The sequence below is a fragment of the Syzygium oleosum genome, unplaced genomic scaffold, assembly GCF_021117445.2.
Source record: "Syzygium oleosum isolate NSW1041296 unplaced genomic scaffold, Sole_v2.1 Sole_v2.05, whole genome shotgun sequence".
NCBI classification, from domain to species: Eukaryota; Viridiplantae; Streptophyta; class Magnoliopsida; order Myrtales; family Myrtaceae; genus Syzygium; species Syzygium oleosum.
This window is the reverse complement of record NW_026607489.1, coordinates 11,159,686-11,179,939: the sequence shown is the minus strand read 5'-3', so window position 1 is coordinate 11,179,939 and position 20,254 is coordinate 11,159,686. Positions and strand designations below refer to the sequence as shown.

At 40.7% G+C, this 20,254-nt stretch overlaps 4 protein-coding genes across 7 annotated transcripts; all 4 read right to left on the bottom strand.

The window, feature by feature from the left end:
- Window positions 1–879: 879 nt before the first annotated feature.
- LOC130138222 (disease resistance protein RPV1-like) lies at window positions 880–2,174 on the bottom strand. The gene is made up of 2 exons (XM_056311649.1): window positions 1,151–2,174; window positions 880–1,013 (listed from the first exon to the last, which is right to left on the bottom strand). The coding sequence occupies exons 1-2, from the start codon at window positions 2,172–2,174 to the stop codon at window positions 880–882; spliced, it is 1,158 nt and encodes a 385-aa protein (XP_056167624.1).
- Window positions 2,175–4,168: 1,994 nt separating this feature from the next.
- Window positions 4,169–7,574, bottom strand: LOC115678505 (disease resistance protein L6-like). Of its 3 annotated transcripts, none has more exons than XR_008816567.1 (4): window positions 6,736–7,574; window positions 5,088–6,215; window positions 4,659–4,947; window positions 4,169–4,500 (listed from the first exon to the last, which is right to left on the bottom strand). XR_008816567.1 is itself a non-coding variant. In XM_056311323.1 (2 exons), the coding sequence occupies exons 1-2, from the start codon at window positions 7,221–7,223 to the stop codon at window positions 5,660–5,662; spliced, it is 1,044 nt and encodes a 347-aa protein (XP_056167298.1). In that variant the 5' UTR covers window positions 7,224–7,574; the 3' UTR covers window positions 4,930–5,659. The 3 variants fall into 3 exon arrangements, 1 of the variants encoding a protein (XP_056167298.1); XR_008816568.1 differs by having other exon boundaries at window positions 5,134–6,215; XM_056311323.1 differs by lacking the exon at window positions 4,169–4,500 and having other exon boundaries at window positions 4,930–6,215.
- A 1,327-nt stretch (window positions 7,575–8,901) lies between these two features.
- On the bottom strand, window positions 8,902–13,502 carry LOC115678385 (protein FAR1-RELATED SEQUENCE 8). The gene is made up of 3 exons (XM_030601764.2): window positions 13,329–13,502; window positions 11,978–12,079; window positions 8,902–11,129 (listed from the first exon to the last, which is right to left on the bottom strand). The coding sequence occupies exons 2-3, from the start codon at window positions 12,044–12,046 to the stop codon at window positions 8,940–8,942; spliced, it is 2,259 nt and encodes a 752-aa protein (XP_030457624.1). The 5' UTR covers window positions 12,047–12,079; window positions 13,329–13,502; the 3' UTR covers window positions 8,902–8,939.
- A 589-nt stretch (window positions 13,503–14,091) lies between these two features.
- On the bottom strand, window positions 14,092–19,266 carry LOC115678408 (formamidopyrimidine-DNA glycosylase). 2 transcript variants are annotated; one of them, XM_030601801.2, is made up of 10 exons: window positions 18,928–19,266; window positions 17,707–17,758; window positions 17,373–17,430; window positions 17,106–17,174; window positions 16,903–17,028; window positions 16,175–16,225; window positions 15,924–16,001; window positions 15,727–15,826; window positions 14,920–14,954; window positions 14,092–14,829 (listed from the first exon to the last, which is right to left on the bottom strand). In XM_030601801.2, the coding sequence occupies exons 1-10, from the start codon at window positions 19,154–19,156 to the stop codon at window positions 14,404–14,406; spliced, it is 1,224 nt and encodes a 407-aa protein (XP_030457661.1). In that variant the 5' UTR covers window positions 19,157–19,266; the 3' UTR covers window positions 14,092–14,403. The 2 variants fall into 2 exon arrangements, with proteins under 2 accessions (XP_030457661.1, XP_030457660.1); XM_030601800.2 differs by lacking the exon at window positions 15,727–15,826 and adding an exon at window positions 15,572–15,674.
- Window positions 19,267–20,254: the final 988 nt, after the last annotated feature.

The following is a 20,254-nucleotide window of genomic DNA, read 5'->3' as shown; positions in this document are numbered from 1 at the left end:
CTTGGATTACTGTAACTTCATGGAATCAAAACCAGCAATATGCTACACCAAGACTAGAAAGATATATAAAACTCATAATATAAGGTTAGAAGTGGTTTTATGGTCGAAAATTGCTTTCTCTGACAAAATTTTCCCAGGAAACTCATCCTCCCAAGATGAACAGCCCACTTGCACCATCGGAGGGATATCAACAGATCACGTACCGACTCAACTATGCAAGGCATTTAATACATTGAAGTGATAGTTGCTTTTGTCAGCTACAAGACGGACCTTATTCAAGTACTCGTCAAATGTTCGCCAAGCAACCATGTTATGATCCTGGGATATCATCCCGTCCTTCGCAGTCTGCGTGGCTTTCCTACACAAATGATCAAACCGCTGAACCAGGTTGCTGACATCAGTGTTGCTGGATCCAAATTCCAGTACAAGCTTTCTCCATCGAAACAACATTTACTGGGAAGGAATCTCTAATTAAGCACACATAATGCATGTCTACATAAAATGCCCTTTAAATTAAACCAGATACAGAAGGAAAGTTAAGTTCCTGCTTTTTGTCATACATTACTTCAATAGGCCCATTTGAATGAACTTGCGTAGCACCGATGCAAGAAGACATCATCACAAGAACTAGTGCCATGTTTTCAACACTCAAGTCTCTAGACCTTACATCATCAAGTACTTCCTTGCGCTGCTTCTTTTGCAAGACCAATTTGTACATCTCGAGAAAAACTGTCAAAGCAGCCTGCTGAAGCATGTTGCCATTAAAGAACATACTCTTATAATTGCCTCACTGAAAACTGTCCCATCCAGCAAACTACGAGTCCGAGTAAACTGGGGCCCACCTCTCACGAGCTTTAGTTCATACAATGCCTGAAGCCACTACTGATCCTTAAAGCCAAAACGCTGCATTGATTTCTTCCCAGGCAATCTCAAACTCCTCAACTCTAATAGCGTCACCGTGCTATCCAGAGTTGGCCGTTGGTATCTTTCAGTCAATGATCTGCACACGTAACCTACAGGCATCAATCAACAATGAGATCACACAATGTTCCCACACTGGGCAAATGTTCCAAGGATTTACAACGATGAATGTATAACTTCTTCATTTTATGCAAACTCAACAGATCAGGTAGCCTATATATGGAATCACATTCGTAAATGACAAGATATTGCAACATCTCCAATTCCTCAAAACCTTGAATTTCAGTCAGCTTCGGGCATTGTGACACCCACAATATCTTGAGCTCTTTCAAGTGCGATAGATTAGAGAGCCTCTCAAGGAACTTGCAACGAGACACTTGCAATGACTGGAGATTCTTTAGCTGTCCAAGTACATCAAAGTGAATCTTTTCAAGCCTAGACCTTTGGATCATTAAAGTGTGCAAATTCTTCAAGGAGGAAAGAGATGACCATTTCGTGGGTGACTTCAAATCTACAAGGGTAAGACTTTTGAGACTGGAAGGGTATTGCATCAGAGAATCAGGGTCAAAGCAAGATATTTTGAGACGCTGGAGCCGGGAAAGGGGACACAGATCAGTTAGTTGTATGGAATCTGAAAGAACCAGTGCCAACTTCTCCAGTCTAGTTAGCCTGACAACCCAGTCTATGTTCTGAGCTTGTAATTGCCCTCTTTCCACCCGTGAGCCGAAGTCAATACCATCAGTACCATCAGAAATGGACAGGTCAACTAAATTGGTCATGTTGGAAAGGTCGGGAACTGTCTGCAGCATCGAAGATCTAAAGTCCAATTTAGTTAAACTCGTGGGAAGCCTTGGCAACTGTTGAAGATCATCACAACATTGCAAATGAAGTTCTTGTAGATGGGTAAGCTGATCAATAGTTGTCGGCAATCTACTAATACCGCTACTCGATAAGTTTAGGATTCTCGAAACGGATAATCCAGGTATTTCACTTGGGATTTCTCCGTGTAAATTTCTACAGCATCTGGCAAGCAGCTTTTCAAGATTCCTCATCATCCCAATGGCCTTCGGTAGCTGCCTTATTTCACTCCAATCCAGATTTATCACCTTCAACAATTTAAGATTCCCAATAACATCCAGTAAATCTGTAATTTTGTGAGAGAGAGATCCAATTGGAGCAATGATTTTACTCTCCCAATTGAGTACGGTAGCTTTTGTATCTTGCTGCGACTCATCCTTATTACCTCTAACCATGTAAGATTTCCAATAGAATCCAGTTGTTGGGTTTATTACTTTAGAGTATTAGCAAGTTGGGGATATTTGTGTAAATGTATTAGGCTTAATCCTAAGCCTATAAATACTCTTTGTTATCTTTGAAATAAACAAGTTACTCTTTTATCATTAACATGGTATCAGAGCCTAAATTAAAAACCTAAACCTAACCTTCTCACAGTAAACCCTAGCCACCACCACTGTAGATCTCGCCGGCGAACTACTGTAGCTCCCTCCGGCGACCTCCGACCGGCGTCGCCCAAGGCCGGCGACCCTCCGTCCGGCGTCGCCCAGGGCCGGCGACCTCAGATCCGGCGAGATCTAGGTCCGGCGACCTCAGATCCGCCGAGATCTAGGTCCGGCGACCTCAGTCCGGCGTCGCCCAGGGCCGGCGACCCTCCGTCCGGCGTCGCCAGACCCCGGCGTCCTCCATCCAAGGTCGCCCAGCATCGGCAAGGCGCGTCTTGTGGCCAAGGGCTATACTCAAACTTATGGTATTGACTATGATGAAACTTTCTCTCCGGTAGCCAAAATTCCTTCTGTTCGTATCATTATTTCCTTGGCTGCTCGGTCTCAGTGGACTCTTCATCAGCTTGATGTAAAAAATGCCTTCCTTCATGGTAATCTTCACAAGGAAGTATATATGGAGCAACCACCTGGGTTTGTTGCTCAGAGGAAGAAGGTGTGCCGATTGCGAAAAGCTCTTTATGGGCTTAAGCAATCTCCTTGTGCTTGGTTTGGCCGGTTCAGTGATGCGGTTATTACTTTTGGCATGCATCGGTGTAGTGTGGATCACTCAGTATTTAGTATGTCATCTTCAAAAGGATGTGTTATTCTTGTTGTTTATGTTGATGATATCATTGTCACAGGCAGCGATGTTGAAGGCATACGACGACTTAAGCAGTTTCTTCACAAGGAGTTTAACACTAAAGACCTAGGTCGTCTGCGATATTTTCTTGGCATTGAAGTTGCCTATGCCAATGGTAGCATTGCTCTCTCCCAGCGAAAGTATGCTCTTGACATTCTTAAGGAGGTTGGCTTACATGATTCTAAACCTGGTGACACACCTATGGATCCTGGAGTGAGGCTTGACAATGAACAGGGAGAACTTCTTCATGATTCAGAGAAGTATCGTCGGTTAGTAGGCAAGTTAAATTATCTTACCATTACCCGTCCGGATATTTCATTTGCTGTTAGTGTGGTGAGTCAGTTTATGAGCTCTCCTCGTACTAATCATTGGCAAGCTGCTCTACAAATTGTTCGATATTTGAAGAGAGCACCAGGTCAAGGACTTGTGTTCCATAATCAAGGTCATCTTCGTATAGCTGGTTATTCCAACCCTGAATCTTTGGAGGTAACAGGATATTCTGATGCAGATTGGGCTGGTTGCCCTATGGATCGCCGGTCTACTTCTGGATACTGTGTATTTCTTGGTGGTAATCTTGTGTTGTGGAAAAGTAAGAAACAGTCTGTTATTTCCCGATCTAGTGCAGAGGCCGAGTATCGTGCTATGGTTAATGTTACCAGTGAACTTCAATGGGTTCGTATGTTGTTAGCTGAGATTGGACTACCTATGACCGGATCATCTATTCTGTGTTGTGATAATCAATATGCTATTCATATTGCTAGCAATCCAGTGTTTCATGAGCGAACGAAGCATATAGAGGTGGATTGTCATTTTGTTCGAGAAAAGGTGAACTGCGAAGACATACGGTTGGTACACACACGTTCTGAAGAGCAACTAGCAGACATTTTCACAAAGCCTCTTCGACGTGGACGAGTTTCGTATATTTGTCATAAGTTAGGACTTTTTGATATGTACGCTCCAACTTGAGGGGGAGTGTTGGGTTTATTACTTTAGAGTATTAGCAAGTTGGGGATATTTGTGTAAATGTATTAGGCTTAATCCTAAGCCTATAAATACTCTTTGTTATCTCTGAAATAAACAAGTTACTCTTTTATCATTAACACCAGTAAATCTGTAATTTCTGTACCAGACATATCCAATTCAAGAAGTGACTCCAGTTTACCAATTGAGTCCGGTAGCTTCCCTATCTTGATATGTTTTACCCTAAATACGTTCAATCTTGTCAAGTTTCCAATTGATTCGGGTAACTCTATCAGTGAATTCAATTCTCCAGCTGAAAGCTTTCTAGAAAGTCTTGCAATTCTCAATACATCCAAACTAGATCCTGCAGGAAGCTCCTCCATACTATTGCGTCCATTAATTTCCAAGTAAACTAGACACTTTAACTCCCCGATGGAGCTGTCAATCTCAACTGACCTTTCACAATCTTCAAGAATCAATCTCTCCAGTGTTGAGAATGTAGAGAAGTTAGGCACACTAGTTAAGTATTCACAGCCAGTGAAATTTAGAACTTTCAAATGTTTTGCCACCTGTAAAACAACTAGAACTTGTAAAGAGGATAGAGCAAATATTAAAAATGCAACCGCACACTAGATGACTAAGTACCTTGATATGATCCCATCCACTCCAGCATTCAGTTATGTAGATTCCTGAAAGCTTGAGGACAACCAAATTCCTCAATTTAAGGTTGGTTGCCTGAAATTCTGCTGGACAATGATACCGAGAGAGCCATCTTAACTTTGAGAAAGTATTCTCAAAGCCTCCCATGAGTTTTCCCCCATCTAATTTAAGGAATCTTAGATTTACCAGCCTTCCAATTTCTTCACATGTAAAACTCCACATTTAACTTGGTGCCTCAAGGCTAAGCGCTTCTACTTTGTCAGTTCCCTAAAAATTGAAATATATTAGGATGATGAGAGTTCAAACTGACAAAAGAGAATGGAGTACTTATTACAATCTACTCTTAATACAGGATATACATGAACTGCTTTTGCCTATAAGAACATTACAAAATACTTATGTTTTACCTCCTTTTCCAGGACTACGTTTAGAGCAACCTCAGGAGACCACAACCTGCTACGTCCTCCTGGCATTAGGTGGCTTTCTTGGTGGACAATCTCCCTTCCAAGGTCTCTGAGTTGGTCATGCATCCATATTTTATCATGGTCGTTAATTTTTATCAAAGACATATGCATAAGGACGATAATTCCACTCTTTGGATAAAATTCACAAGCTTCCAAAAATAATTTGCATCGCCCTTTCGTTCATCGGTGAGGAAACAAGCAATATCAAGAAAAATTTGTTTTTCCTCATACTCTAATGCTTCATAACTAATCATCAATTTTTTCCGTACTTCCTTGTAAGGCATTTTCTGTAACTTCTTCAGCGTGTCTTTCCATATCACGTCACCTTTTCGGTAAAGAAACGAGCTGACAACCTCGAGAGCCAAAGGAAGTCCTCCCATAGTGACAACAACTTCACTTGAAAGATCATTAAAATCATGTGGAGGAAAGTCGGTTCTGAAGGCGCACATGCTGAAAAGTTGAAGAGCATGTTTGGGACACATTTCCCTCATTTCATAAATATAGAACTCTTGAGACTATACCCTGAAATTGTCATGCAGTCTCTTGTCTTCAGCTACCAGAAAACTCGTGTCTCTAGTTGTAATGATAATCCTACTTCCTGAACCAAACCAATCAGACTTTCCTCCTAGGTTTATTAGTTGGTCCCCATTATCAATGTCATCAAGAACGATGAGAACTTTCTTGCTAAGACATCTTTCTTTGATCATGTTTATCCCATCGTCAATGTCATTGATTTTTTTGGATCTTGACTTCAGAATGTCGGACAGTAGCTGTTTCTGCAATTTCACAACGTTGCCCCGCTGCAATGATTCTCGCACGTTTGAGAGGAAACTACAGCTTTGAAACTGAGAACAGATTTTGTTGAAGATGACCTTGGCAAGAGTTGTTTTGCCGATCCCACCCATACCATGGATTACAACTGACCGTACATCCATAGAGTAGGTGTCTAACAAATCCATCACAGCTTCCACTCGATCATCCATTCCAAGGAAATGATCAGGCAAACTCCTCTGCCTTGTTTTCAGCTTACTTAGTACCTCTTGAACAATCGCTTTGATAAGCTCACCTTGGCTGCCATAGACATAAAGAATCTCAGAAGATGAATAATAAAAACTCACTCTCAAGGTCAAGGGAATGTAGTGTCATACAACTATCTACCACATAAGCTACGGTTAGATCAGTAGGCGAATCAAACGCACGGTGAGAAAAGCATCTTCGAGGGTATTGCTGCATAAATAGGAATAGCATATACATTTTACATGCTCGAAAAAGCCTTGTCATTTGATGCTAAAGTAAACACTCTATGTAGAACTTAAAGCTCAGCAGCAGCTATGGCCTATATTTCAAGAGTATAACTCCAAATGAATCAAAGAAGGTCAGGATTGGAAACTGCAACAGTTGAAAGACAATTGAATAAACAAAAGAATCCTGAGTCAGGAAATCCTTTAAGAAGGAATCATTATTCCCCGAATCTTTCTAGGAAGTGTCTCGTCCATAGGATTGAGAAAGAAGAAGTGGCTTTACAGGACTCAAGAAAACATGAGATATCAAAATCACAATTTAATGAAAGTTTAGAACTTCAGATCCTTACGCTCTATCTTTTATGTTCCATCCTCTGATCCTGGCAACCTCTCTCAGACCCTCCCTCCAATGCTTCACCTTCTCGTACCCAAACACCTTCTCATGCCTTCGCAAGCAATTTTCATACAACTCCGTTCGGAGCTTGACATCTGAGGCCTCCACGTCGTAGAAAATGGGCAAACTCTCCTTTCCAGTCGAGTTCCTTTTGCATTCCACCATGTGTGCAACTTCTTGGAGACACCATATACTAGAAGCATAGTCTTTGGAGAAAATCGGTATCCAGATTTTGGAGCTTTCAATTGCTTGCAGAAGCTTGCCTCCAATCTCTTCGCCAAAGCGGAGCTCTTCATCGTCTCTGAAAACACGGATCCCAGTATTGCTCATGGCTTCATAGAGGCAATCAGTGAATGTTAGGCTAGTGTCTGGCTCTCTGAAACTCAAGAGGACCTCATAATCAACACACATTGCCGCTGCGCTTGAGTTCATCCTTCTCTTCATCAACGAAGCTCTGTGAGTACTTTGAGTCTACACCTTAGTTGCTTTCAAAATAATTCTGAAGTTGCATAAAAGTGAAAATCTCTGGCCAGAAGTTATTTCAACACGAGAATGCACTTAAAATATTCAAGAATCAAGGCAACGTGACAGACACTTCCTGTCTAGTTGAAACGTGCGTGCACAGCTTTAGGAGGGTCGCTGACACTGAGGCTGGCTAAAACTTTGACCCTCATGCCATGTATGAACATAAAGAGAAACGTTGCCCTTTCATGAACTTTGGCTATCCTAATGTGTTCGAAAGAGCTTGCTCGGTTAATGAGAGTTCCATTACGGCCAACCATCTGCAATTAAATTCCACTTTCTTGGACAATTTTGAAGTTTCAGAAAGTAAGGATGGGAGTCGTAAAAAGAGAGAACATATATATGTATATACATATATGGGATGAGCAAGGGAACCGTTTAATTGGCTAAGATATTGACAATTAATTACGCTAGATCAAACAAATCGCCCTTGAAAAATGCTTGGGAAAAATGACTCCCAATCTCCCACATTAAAAATGAACAAAAAAAAGTATATTTCACGTCGACTAGAGAATTTACCAGTACAAAATCCGTCTTCTTATTATTTATGTTTTCCCCCCTTTTCTTTTGCCACAATCGGTATGTGAACTGCAAATGTCTAACTGGTTCAATTAGAAAAAGAGGTTTGAAAAAGAATTAGAAAAAGAGGAAAATTCATAATAGCATTGACAGCAATCTCTAGCACTGTGTTTTGCTTTCTTACTCCTATTTCCCCCCTCCTCTGACTGCCTCTTGCACTTTTTCAGCGAATAATCATATTACATCCAAGAATGGCAAGATAACTTAATCCATTAACAAGCAAACACAGGCCAAAGAGATTGAATAGCAATTAGAAAGATCAAAATATGATGGGAATGTTAAATCTACAAAACGACAAACTTTCCTATCCCTGTTGGAAAAAGCTTGACATCCAATGGATTATCTTACATCACATGCCAGAAGATGATGACAAACTCATTCTTGTAGTGCCCAAACTTCATTGGATTAAAACCAGCAGCATGCTAAACAGTGGTGATCGTGGGGTAGGGGCGGGCCGGGCCTGGCCCCAAGGTTGGGCATAATGTGTTGTCCAAGCCCTCTATATATAAAAATTTCGCGCCAGACCAAGCTCACGACAAAGATGAGCGGGCTGGGCCATTCACCTCTCAGCCTGGGCAGGCAAGTAGATTGCCCGCCCATTGATTACCTCTAATGCTAAATCAGGACTGAATAGATCTTATATTGGATATGTTAGGGAGCGCACAACAGAAGCCCAGTACATTTTGCTTGGGAGATTACTAAGAGAGAGCCTAAGTCCGAGCCTGTTAACATATTTAGTTGAATCCACGTTCACTCAAAAGCTTAAGTCAATAAGTCAATTAGTTATGGACCAACTAGATATATTAACTAGTCTACACCATACTAATTCTCTGATGTGGAGATTCTTTAACATAATTCACGCATGCATCTTAACAAGATATAAACTTAGAAATAGGTTAGGAGCAGTTTTTTACATATAAGAATGCGAGTTTTTCTTTGAGAGAAATTTTCTAGGAATTCATTCTTCCGAGATGAACCGCCCACTTGCACGATTGGAGATGTATGAAGAGATTCACAAACAAAATCAGAAACGATACCAGCTCGACTATGCAAAGAATTTTATACATTGAAGTGATTGTTACTTTTATCAGCTACAAGACGGACCTTATTCAAAGACTCTTTGAATGCTTGCCAAGCAACCATATAATGGTCCTGGGATATCATCCCTTCCTCCACAACTTGTATGGCTTTCCTATACAAATGGTCAAACCACTGAACTGGGTTGCTAACATCAATATTGTCAGACCCGAATTCCGGTACATACAAGCGCTTAAAATCCTTCCTCCACCGAGACAATATATACTGGAAAGGAATCTCCTCCACCCGATTGTAATTTAGCACGCATAACGCATGTCTACATAAATAGCCCTTGAAATTAAAACAGCTACAGATGCAACGAACTTCAGTTCCTGCTTTGTCGTACATGACTTCAAAGTGCCTGACATCTTCCAGATCACCGTCACCATCTCTTTCTTTCACCAAGTATGTCACAATCGGCCCATTCGTATGAACTTGCGTTACACCCAGGCAAGAAGACACCATCACGACTTCATCTTGGAACTTGGTAAAGATTGCTTTAGTATACAACTTGGAGAGCTGCAACTCGTAGTAAGATGATGTTTTCAACATGGCACTTGAGTCTCTAGACTCCAAATCATCAAGAACTTCCTTCTGCTTCTTCTGTTGCAAGAATGATTCATACGTCGAGAGAAATTCTTTCAAAGAAGTCTGCTGAAGCACATTGCCATCAAAGAACGGATTCTTAGCATTGCCTCTATGAAAACCATTCTGTCCGGCAAAAAAAGTGTCCTTCGAGTAAACCGGGGCCCATCTCTCTCGAGCTTCATACAATGCCTGAAGCCACTCTTGATCCTTGATGCCAAAACGATGCATAATTTCTTCCCAGGCCATCTCAAACTCCTCAACTCTAAGAACGTCATAAACTGTGCTATCCAGCAATGTGAGAAATGCCTCGGAGTCCTGCAAAACTGTCACCTTTTCACGAATACTCTGCATGACACATGACAATGAGAGACGATGGTGAGCCCTTGGAAAGACCTCAGCTATTGCACTTTGCATGGCCTGGCACTGATCAGTAATGATAGTTTGTGGAGGTCGACCTGACATGCATGTAAGCCATGCCCTAAATAACCATATATATGTCTCTACGCTTGGGTCTGAAATCAAAGCACAGCCAAGCGGCACATTATTCCCATGGTGATTAACTCCAACATATGCAAAGAGACGAATCTCACAATTATTTGACAAGTACGTCGTCTCAAATGCAACCACATCACCGAAGTACCCATAAGCAGCCCTGGACCTCGAATCAATCCAAAATACATTCTTCAGATACCCTTCATCGCCAAGATCCATCAGATAAAGAAAATTTGGATCTATAAGCTGCATTTGATTCAAGAAATCATGCATCACTTGAGCATCTCCTTTATTAAGCTTTAAACGCTTGGCCCTGTCAAAACCGGTTTCTCTCTCACAGGAGTATGAGCTTCCATGACCCACAGTATCTATGACTGGCGTTCGATACAATTTGATAGTTCGAACTTCCACATCAAGATTTGGTTCCACTTTATGCTTAGCACCAGCATCCATCTTCTTATGTGACTTCGAGTTTTTTGCTCTAAGAGGATCAAATGAGTGGTTGTGCTCAAGCTTGACTTCATCTACCCTCCACCGGTTGGAGTCAACTAACCTCAACCTTATCATTGCCAGACAACCTGTCCGTGTTTCCTTTCTTCGACTGCTTGCTTCTTTGATAGTTTTGAAACCCTCGCAGTTGCAACAGAGAACTGCTCCACGCTTTTCTTTACTGTTCCGCTTAGTCCAAGAAGACTTCACTCTAATAGCAAACCCAAGTTCTTTTGAGTAAGTATTGTAATAATTGTAAGCATCGTCATATGTATCAAACTCCATTCCTACAAAAGGTGGAGGGTATTCCTTTACATCAGAAGTGCCATTTTGAACATCAGTGCCGACTGAACCATCCCTCACAATTTCTTCTTCTTCCTCCTCCAAAATCTCAAGCCCCTGCCCAACACCATTCAACTCAAGCACTTGCTCTCCATCATTCAATTCAAGATCTTGCTCACCGTCATTCAGCTCAAGCTCTTGTTCACCATCATTCGATTCAAGTTCTTCCTCACTATCATTCTCAATCTCATCGCCATCAATCTCAAGGACATGGGCTTCTTCCTCAATTAGTTCCTCGCTGTCTTGAGAACCTCGTTCTATCTGCAGAAAGAAAATCAGAAGAATTATCAACCCACTCATTGGTGTCACTGGGAATCACTTCATGAAAAAGCAATGCAATTATAACTAATTTTTTTAATACTTCTCCCATGAGATAAAAATAAAAGTTGCTTGACAGCACATCCATGCAGTTTTCTTATTACCATTGTCTTTGACTTCTCCCTCATTGCTATTGATAGAAACAAGCAACCAATTAAACAAAACGCTCACATTGCAACAAGCTAATCAAACTTATTGTGTTGAAACTGCTAGGTCAATCTCTTCTGTGAATTAGAGGAGCATTTCTGCTGCTTAACTTTGGTAGAATCAATTGCAGGTTTTGTACATAATTTTGTAATGGCCAATACGTATTACATCAGTGAGGCTCTTTATTAGGGAAAAAGAACTTTTCATACTGTACTTTATATTCCAATTTTTGCTAAGATGTTTGAATTGAATTGAAGATATAGGGTATGATTGTTCGAACTCTTCAAAATCATACTTATGGATTTTCCCACCAAAACAAATACATATTGACTTTAAAAATTGTGATGAGAATTAACATATTCTAAATGACTTTAAAAGTCCATATGTATAGATTTCTAAAGATTTCAAGTAGCCAACCCGAAATAAAAGTCAAGTCTCAAATGCCAAAAAGTATGAAGCAGAAAGTATACGATCTAAATGGACCCTGAACACTTAAAAGAAAAAGTAAAAATTGTCACAAGACAAGAACAAAAGGCTGAAGGAGTAACTGTTATATACAGAACCACGCACAGATGCACAATGGAACCAGTACAACTAAAACACAACCTCCGTATACATGAAGATAATAAGAGTATCACACTTACAGAGATATTGAGGTTATGGCTGGGTGAGAAGGCCTTGTTGCTTGGTGAAAGATTGCTATCACCACTCATAATTTCCAGGAGAAATCATAGTCAAGGCCACACCTGATCAGTGAAAAAGTTAGATTATTATCAACTCCATGACTCTAAATTTAAGTTACTTTGTTATGCTCACAAATGTTTCTACATATCCTATTCAAAGATGTGTCGAATAAGCTTCCCGAATGTCGTTTACATGGAGCTACATATTGCAAAACAATCAAATTCCAAGCATTACACACAATTACTCCTAAGCATTCACATTTCTTGATGTTACCAATATTGAATGCGCATGACACTGACCTAGTGGCAATATCAGTCATGACAAGTACTAATTTGCAGGATAGAATCATTAGAGAAAAAATCAAAGAACATGATTAACTCCATCAAAAGAGTAAATGTGTGTATTCGTGACAAGAAGTAACCTAAAACTGACACCCCGTTACTTAGGACAGACATGGTTTGTGCCCGTATTTCCTTACACAAGAATTATATGCCTCTTTCATAAAAGCCAGATTTATGCTCAACTAATTTTATTTAAAAGATATTAAGTTCAGATGATATGTCTTCAGGACACCCTGCTAAAGTAAGACAATAATTCCACTGAAATAACACCAAACTCCTTAGCATTACTCTAGCCCTGTTCAGCCCATAAGCCTAACACCAAAACTACTTCACAGTGAAAGTTAACAACTAAAATAAAAAACGCGGCACGATCATAAGTGAACTAGACAATATAGATGGAGGTGCAGGTGCAGTTCGATCACATGCTAGCCGTCATAAATTAATTCTTAACGTAACCTGATCATGACATTGATAAAATAAAACCATTTCTGATAGCAAAACACAGCTACAAAAGAATTAGCACACGGGTCTAATTGAATTATGACAGCTTTGTGATCTAGATCCTATTATTACTCTCAACTCCAGCACGCAGGGACCAAAATTTCGGCTTAAGATTTGCAGCACACAAGTGACGTCAAACGAGGAGCCCGAATATTCGAATAGCACGGCTTCCCGCGATAACCAAATACCAATATGATAAGGATCAAACTGCCCATCAATCTGACCCCAAAAAACTTGAGCATCAAAACGTCCACCGTATTCGATTCGAATGCATCTAACGACTGACGAGCCTTCCTATTCAAGAGGCACGGCCACAACTCTGAATCAAAGAAAGGACAACAATTTCTACAGCCCACCAATGAAAGCCACAACCTCGGAATGAGCGGATGAATCACGACAAACATGACGACCCATTAACAGCTAAAAAAACGAACTGGAGGACCATTGGGAGAGAACTGAGCGCAGGTACCTGGTAACTTCGGGTTGCGAGAGAAAGGAGGCCGCAACAGGAAGCGCAGGCGAAATCTTGAAAAGGGTTGTGAGCAAAATGGAAGCTTTGATTCGCCGAGACCTGAAGATCGCACATTCTTTTGGGGAGTTGCAGGAGCTGTGGGAGCACTGTAACGAGCAATGTAGTCAAGAGAAGATGGAGAGAGAGAGAGAGGGAGAGAGAGAGAGTGAGTTTTCAAGAATTGAGTGTCGGGCCGGAGGGTTGGGCCGGGCTTGTGAGATTTTTGAGCCCGAAAATGCGAGTTTGATGTGTAGTCTGCTTTGTTCCCCCCTATTTTCTGAACTTGAACATCTCTCCAGGTGAATTTAAATCGAGAAATTATTGGTCCTTAAATTGAAAAAAAATGAAATTATTTTTTCTACTAATATAATGAAAGACAAATGACGTATCTCCGTTGTGAAATGGTAGGTGAAGGTGACTAAGTCGACATTATGCGTACCGCACTTGTTGCTTGTTAGCACAGCTTGGGTGGACGATTTTTCAAGCACCGGAAGTAGTTGTCATAGGACATTCAGAAGAAAAGGAACTGAACGCTTCCAAGGCCACGGAACCCGAACGAGGTTAAGGTGATATGACAAACTCCGCAACATGAAGAGCCTCGGTGGACCGGAGATTATTGACGGATTAGTAGAAATGTCGACATACTCTCGCCTAAGAAACAGAGATTGCAACGCTTCATTCTCTTGCGGGCCAGTGCTAAATAAAAATGAACATTGGCGACGAACAGCAAACTTCGCCGCTCTGCGCCAAAATTAATCAGAGGGCATGCACATAGAGGTCATCTGATATATTCGAATAGAAAACCCAATCCAACAGTCTAAATAGGGAATTACCTTGTTCAGAATGTAATACAGAAAGTGGCAATCAATTTCACAACAGACATCATAGCCACGATTAAAACTTACCCGATTTCACCACCGAAAGTGAACTTCACATTAACATTACTTACAAAAATCTGCGTAGTCCTGCCCTTTAATTCTACCAAAAGCGGGCAGGTGCAAGAGACCCTGGTTCATTAATATCTGAAGAATATTTACTTAGCTCGCTTCTTTTGCTTTTGGCTGTTCCTAGCCGGTTGAGTCTTCTTGTTCACAGCCTTTTCCGGACCTTTTTCATTCTTGATTGCCCCTCTTGTTCTCTTTTTCTGCTCATTCCTGCCATTGCCATATGAACTCTCATCTTCCTCGCCAATGTCAGCTTCATCACTTTCATCATCACTTTCCTTGGGTTTCCTTCTTGTAGATGATTTTCTACCTTGACCTCTAGGCTTGTGGGCATTCTTCGACTTGAAAGTTTCAGTAATTTTATCTTCCTCAATTGCTACACCGTCGTCGTCGTCGTCCTCCTCCTCCTCCTGGCCGCGCTTCTTTCTCTTTGAGGTTTGCTTTCCTCTTTTATTGGCAGCATTTACCGCATTAGCTCCACTTAGCTTTTGCAGATCAGGTACATATGCAGTTGTCTAGGACAGAAAATCAAGGCCCATCAAATTGACTATGTGATAAAAAGCAATCTGGAGAGATAAAAGAAAAGTAGTTTGAAAATGACATACCCGGCCACCAGCAGTGATAAAATCAATTCTTTTGCCTGCAGAAACATTAATAACCTTTACATATCTATCTTCGTCAACTAAAACAAAATTTCTAGATTTAATTGGCCACCTAATTGGAGAACTAATGAGGTCAAACCTTTGTTTGGTTTTAGTCAAGGTCAAACAGAGACAATATCAAACTGAAAAGCCTAAGTTCAAAACCAGGGATTGTGCTACACTTTCCATCTTAAATAAATCATAAGCTTGAAATCAAATGCCAGCATGAACATGTTCTGTATCTTCAGATGGAAGAACTCATCCAAGGTTTGATCAACGGTTCACAAGGTCAACCAGATTAAAGATCGGTTCTAGACATTCTGTTTTTCAAGGATAGTGGACCAGTCCTAGGGCCAGGCCAACGTTTGCTTGTCAAGTCCAACTTGTATGTAAAACACTGTCAACAAAATTTTAATATGACATTGGCCTATGATGCAGAAGAGAACCAATATACAAGTACATAGACATGTCATGTAGGATTTTTCACATGTACCTCTCTTTTTATATACAAACACAGAAAGCAGAACATAAAAAAAGGGCGAAACGAATGGATATTATTGACTAAGGCAAGATAATAACTCATGTAGCCTCAAATTTCACAAGAAAGGAGCCAAACCATCAACAAAAGCCTTGCCCGGCTTCTTTTCCCTGGTATGGAATATCCAATTACTAGGGAATTGACTACTATCTGCCCCAACTTCAATTGCTTTCTCAATGACCTGTGAAACCAATTATATTGTCACGATGGTTCATGAATATTAAGAATCTTACCATTAACTTTTCCAGGCTTTTTGCCCCACCGAAAATGAAACAACCACTCAAGGGGAAAGAGGCTGCATTTTGCATCAACTTGAACAGCAAACTGAATAACCTACATGTATTTCCTCTAATTTGCCATAAATGTAATTCACATCACAGAGTCAATATAAGCAAGAGATGGTTGTGAAGAAGAACGTTTAGTCTCCTACCTCTTTAATGCACTTGTGTAAGGTCGCACAGTTTTCTTTTGGAAGACTGGAGGCGGTTTCCAGAGGATGAATTTTTGCCTGTTACAAACTGGAAAATAAGTTAACTATAGAAAGGAGAATCAGAGTAGAAGGCCACAAAAATTTACAATCTGAAAATCATAAAATGAAAAGAAAGCACCAAACTCTATGGCCCGCAAAGGTACACAAAACTACAAAGAATCCTTCAAATAGATACGAGGAAGATAATTGACCTGGTATAGCACTTCATCAGCAATCCAATTGCCAATACCAGCAATGAAGCTCTGTGAAAGTTAATGAGTCAAGATCCAGATACATTAGACAGAAAACAAAAAAGTACCTGTCAAACAATAAGCAAATGTTGAAGCAGACAGTACTGAAATTAACAACCTGGATTATACTCATCATAAATTACTCCACGACATATTCAGAAAAGTTCCGGGCACCATATTGACTTACAATGAGAAAACAGTAGCTCTAAGATCCAGAAGAACTAAGAAGAATTAATCATGACGACGAATTCCAGATTAAATTTTATCCCTTCCCCTAAGGCTCAACCAATGTAATTTTCATTATCTATATTTGAATATTAAATCTTGTAACAAGCTAAATGAAATTTCCCTTCAGAATCACATTTCACAGGAGAACCAAAGAGTTCCAAACCACACTCTAAACTTAAGGACAATCTTTTATGTTAGACTGTATAAAACGAACTCTTTTAACCAAGCTCAGATAGTTAAAATCATATTCTCCTCAAACAGTATACTTGTGAATCAAACAGAGTTAAACAATTCCTCAAGCTTAAAAAAATTGTAAAGGATGTCCTTACTACAAGAATTGCAAATATGCAACATGGTGAAAGCACAAAGGAGAAAACTAGAGTTTAAAATCTTTCTCCCTCCCAATGCATCGTCCTCTTTGTGATTTTTCCAGATATCAGCCATACAAGGACATAGAATACCTGATCGAGCAACAGAGTCTTGATTGCAATTTTCTTCTTCCTCAAGGATTCAGTAAATTCATCAATTGTCATAGGCTCCAGAAGCGCATCTGGGCCAAGCTCAGATATTGGTGGTACAGAAGTTGGCTGCAAAATCGGATTAACTGGTTGATAGGGGGGGCTACTCTTTTAAGAGATTAAATAAATATAGATATTTCACGTACATCATTCAGCAAGCGCACTCTAGCAAAACGCCTCTTGTCAGTAAAAGATAGCTCCAATCCATTTTCTAGCTGCAGAAGAACGATGATTTTTTGTAACAATTTTTCTTGAGAAGGGACAGTTATGTAAACAATTAGACTATGATATTAAAAAAATTTACCTAAAAAATAGGATATTAAGGAATCACAGTGACCTCACAGGTCCAAGAAAGAAAATGAAAAAACAAAAAGCACAAGGGAATCCACCCATTATAAGTGAACACTTCTTACTTCTATGAAGACTTTGGAATACTTGGAAGGCCATTCATCAGTGTCCTTTACAGCAGACCTGCCAGCAAAAGGATATTGATGTGTTCAATTGACCTCAAGGCACCGATAAGAGTTATCAATGTTCTCCTTTCGAGAGGAACAAGCACACTTGCTCAAGCAAGATTTGTGTAGTGAAATTTATAAGAGTTCAAGCAAAAGCTTGCAAGAGAGATGGTTACCAGTCTCAGTCAGTCTCAGCTATATGGAGTTCACCAGAAATTACAGGACACAGAAGACATTCTCCCTGGAAAATGATCAAAGCAAAGTACCACATGCATCGTTTACCATGCCTCACCTTTTATACTTTGTGACCGCAACCCCCTTAATATAGACAGCACCTGCCATCCCTGAAAGACATATTGAGATGCTAGAGTAAGGGACCAATGAAAGAGTGGTAACAGAAGCAACAGTCAATCTTATATCTCATAGTATGATACAAAGGCAAGTGGAGTTAATGCCTTCTAAAGTGTTCGTGCTCCAACTTCTTCTAAAAGAGGATAAATTTTATGAAGGAAATATCATAGTGTGAATTTATTTTTGTAATAAGGGAATCACATAAAAATATATATATATTAGCACTTCTTCAGAATTCAGATGTAGTGTTGATATAATTCATCCCTACATCCCCCACCGCTCTACCTTATATCACGGCAGGACCATATGGTATGAGTCTTATAACAAACATTTAAAACCAGAAATCTAATTTTCCTCCAATGCTCTCCTACATCATCCGCATTTCTCCATGGAATGGCATAGGGCTGCCACGAAACTGAAACTATACTTTCTACATAGGTAAGAACCTGGACCAAGACACGTTGGTCAATCCCACAGAAGGTTACTCAAAGTGGCGAAATTTGGGCAGACCTTTCCTTATTCATTAATTCATAAACTAACTCCACAATGGACTTTGGCTTTTACGACATGCTAGGAAATATTTCATTCAACTTAACAAGAGCTAGCTTTTATAGGCCATTATCTTTTGGGGCCAAGTAATACCCAAGTCCTAAGAGCTAGCTTCTTCAAAATTTCGTATTTTCCACCTTCTCTGCTTGTTGTCAGGGATTTTTGCTGTTGGCATCCAAGACTACAAAGTACAAACTCCTACCTCCATCTCCACAGAAGGAGAAACTAAAATATCCAACATCCCCCCTCTGCTGAAAGTTCCTAAAGCAATGTCCTTCCAATCAACCAAACATTTCACTAAAGCATTCTGTTTGGGAGAAAAGAACTGAACCTCCTCCCTCAGCAAATGAATGACAACTACGCAACTCTTACACCACGCCAACACTATTATAAGCCAAACAAATTCCCAAGCAGATTAGCATGGTGTGTGTCATTCCCAAATGTAAGCAAGCATACGACAGTACATCATTACTGACTCGTGACAGTTCTATCATGGTAAAATGCTCACTACAGCACGTTCTCCTGAGCAAGGCCGTGCTTTTTTCACTTTCTACTTTTTTTTTTTTTGTTATCTTGTTCAAACGACAAAGGGGCCAGAGAATTTGAGCGTTACCAAACTGGAAAGAAGGGAAAGGAGGCGAATCGAGCTGGAGCCACATGCTCTTGCCCTTCCTCTTAGCCGCGACGACGGTCTTGCCCACGAGCGAGGACTGGAAAGCGGAGGGAGACACGCCCTCGATGACTTTCGGGTCGTCGGCGACGACGGCCCTCTTGATCTTCTGGCCGACGCAGTGATCCTCGACGGCTCTCCTCGCCGCCTCCACCTCCGGCAGCTCCGGCATCGCGGCTCCCTGCGCTCCGGCGAGGGCTCCTTTTTCGCGCGCTTTTCGCTCGGCCTCGCTCGCGCAATTGACGACAGAGATTCAAGAGGGCGAAGTGGGAAGAAGCAGTAGCAGTGTTGACCGAACCTGAATGTTGATACGAACGTGTCGCAGGTTTGGATACGTCGACGGGCCTAGTTGGGCCGGGCTCGGCCCGCCGAAGTTGGGCCTCCTTCACCCGGGCCCATCATGCAGAACGATGGTCTCTGCCCGGAAGGGGTGTATAGTCAAGCCGCGGTTTGCATACTGCTCGGTGATCGAAACTCGACTCGAACTTGATAGAGTACCGGTTTTTTCTACTCGGGCTCGATTCGGTTAGAAAATTGAGATACTCGAGCCCGACTCGATTATAACCAACTCATAAGTGAAACTCGAGCTTGAGTTTTATAACCTCGGACGTTATGTAATTTTAAAGGGTTTGTGTCCGTTTTTATGATTATTAAATATTTCGTTAACAAATAATGAAAACTCGATAAGAGTCCCGAGTCTATCGAGCTGAATACTGACCAACTCGAACTCGACTCCACAGGATGCTTGAGTAGCTCGAACTCGAGCTCCACTAAAAACTAAACGTGTTATTAATAATTTAATATCAAGTAGTTATCAAGTTGAGCCCAAGCTATCTGCAAGTAGCTTGAATCGGTTTGCACTCTACCCCATCATGTCGAGATGAGAGTAGGACGGGTCTCCTCGGATCCCTGTCCGTTTGGATTTTAACAAGTTTAAGACGTGTTTTAGATCACACGGACGAGGTTGGAATTTCATTTACAGAACATGAGAAATATTTTGAAACATGTACACGTATATACCCTCTCGCTAATTTCTAAAGGCTATCAATAACCTTATACACCTTGATGCTCAAATACAAAATCACTTCTAGTTTAACATTTTCTCAACAGCAGCCCAATCATCATTTCAATCCTAACTTTCTCATTTTGTTAAGAATTAGTATTGTCAATCACACATATCAATATTGTTTCTCCTGGCTATGTCTTATAATTATTCATACGGGTGTGAGATGATTCATTTGTTCAAACATACTCTACTGGGTTTGGTGTG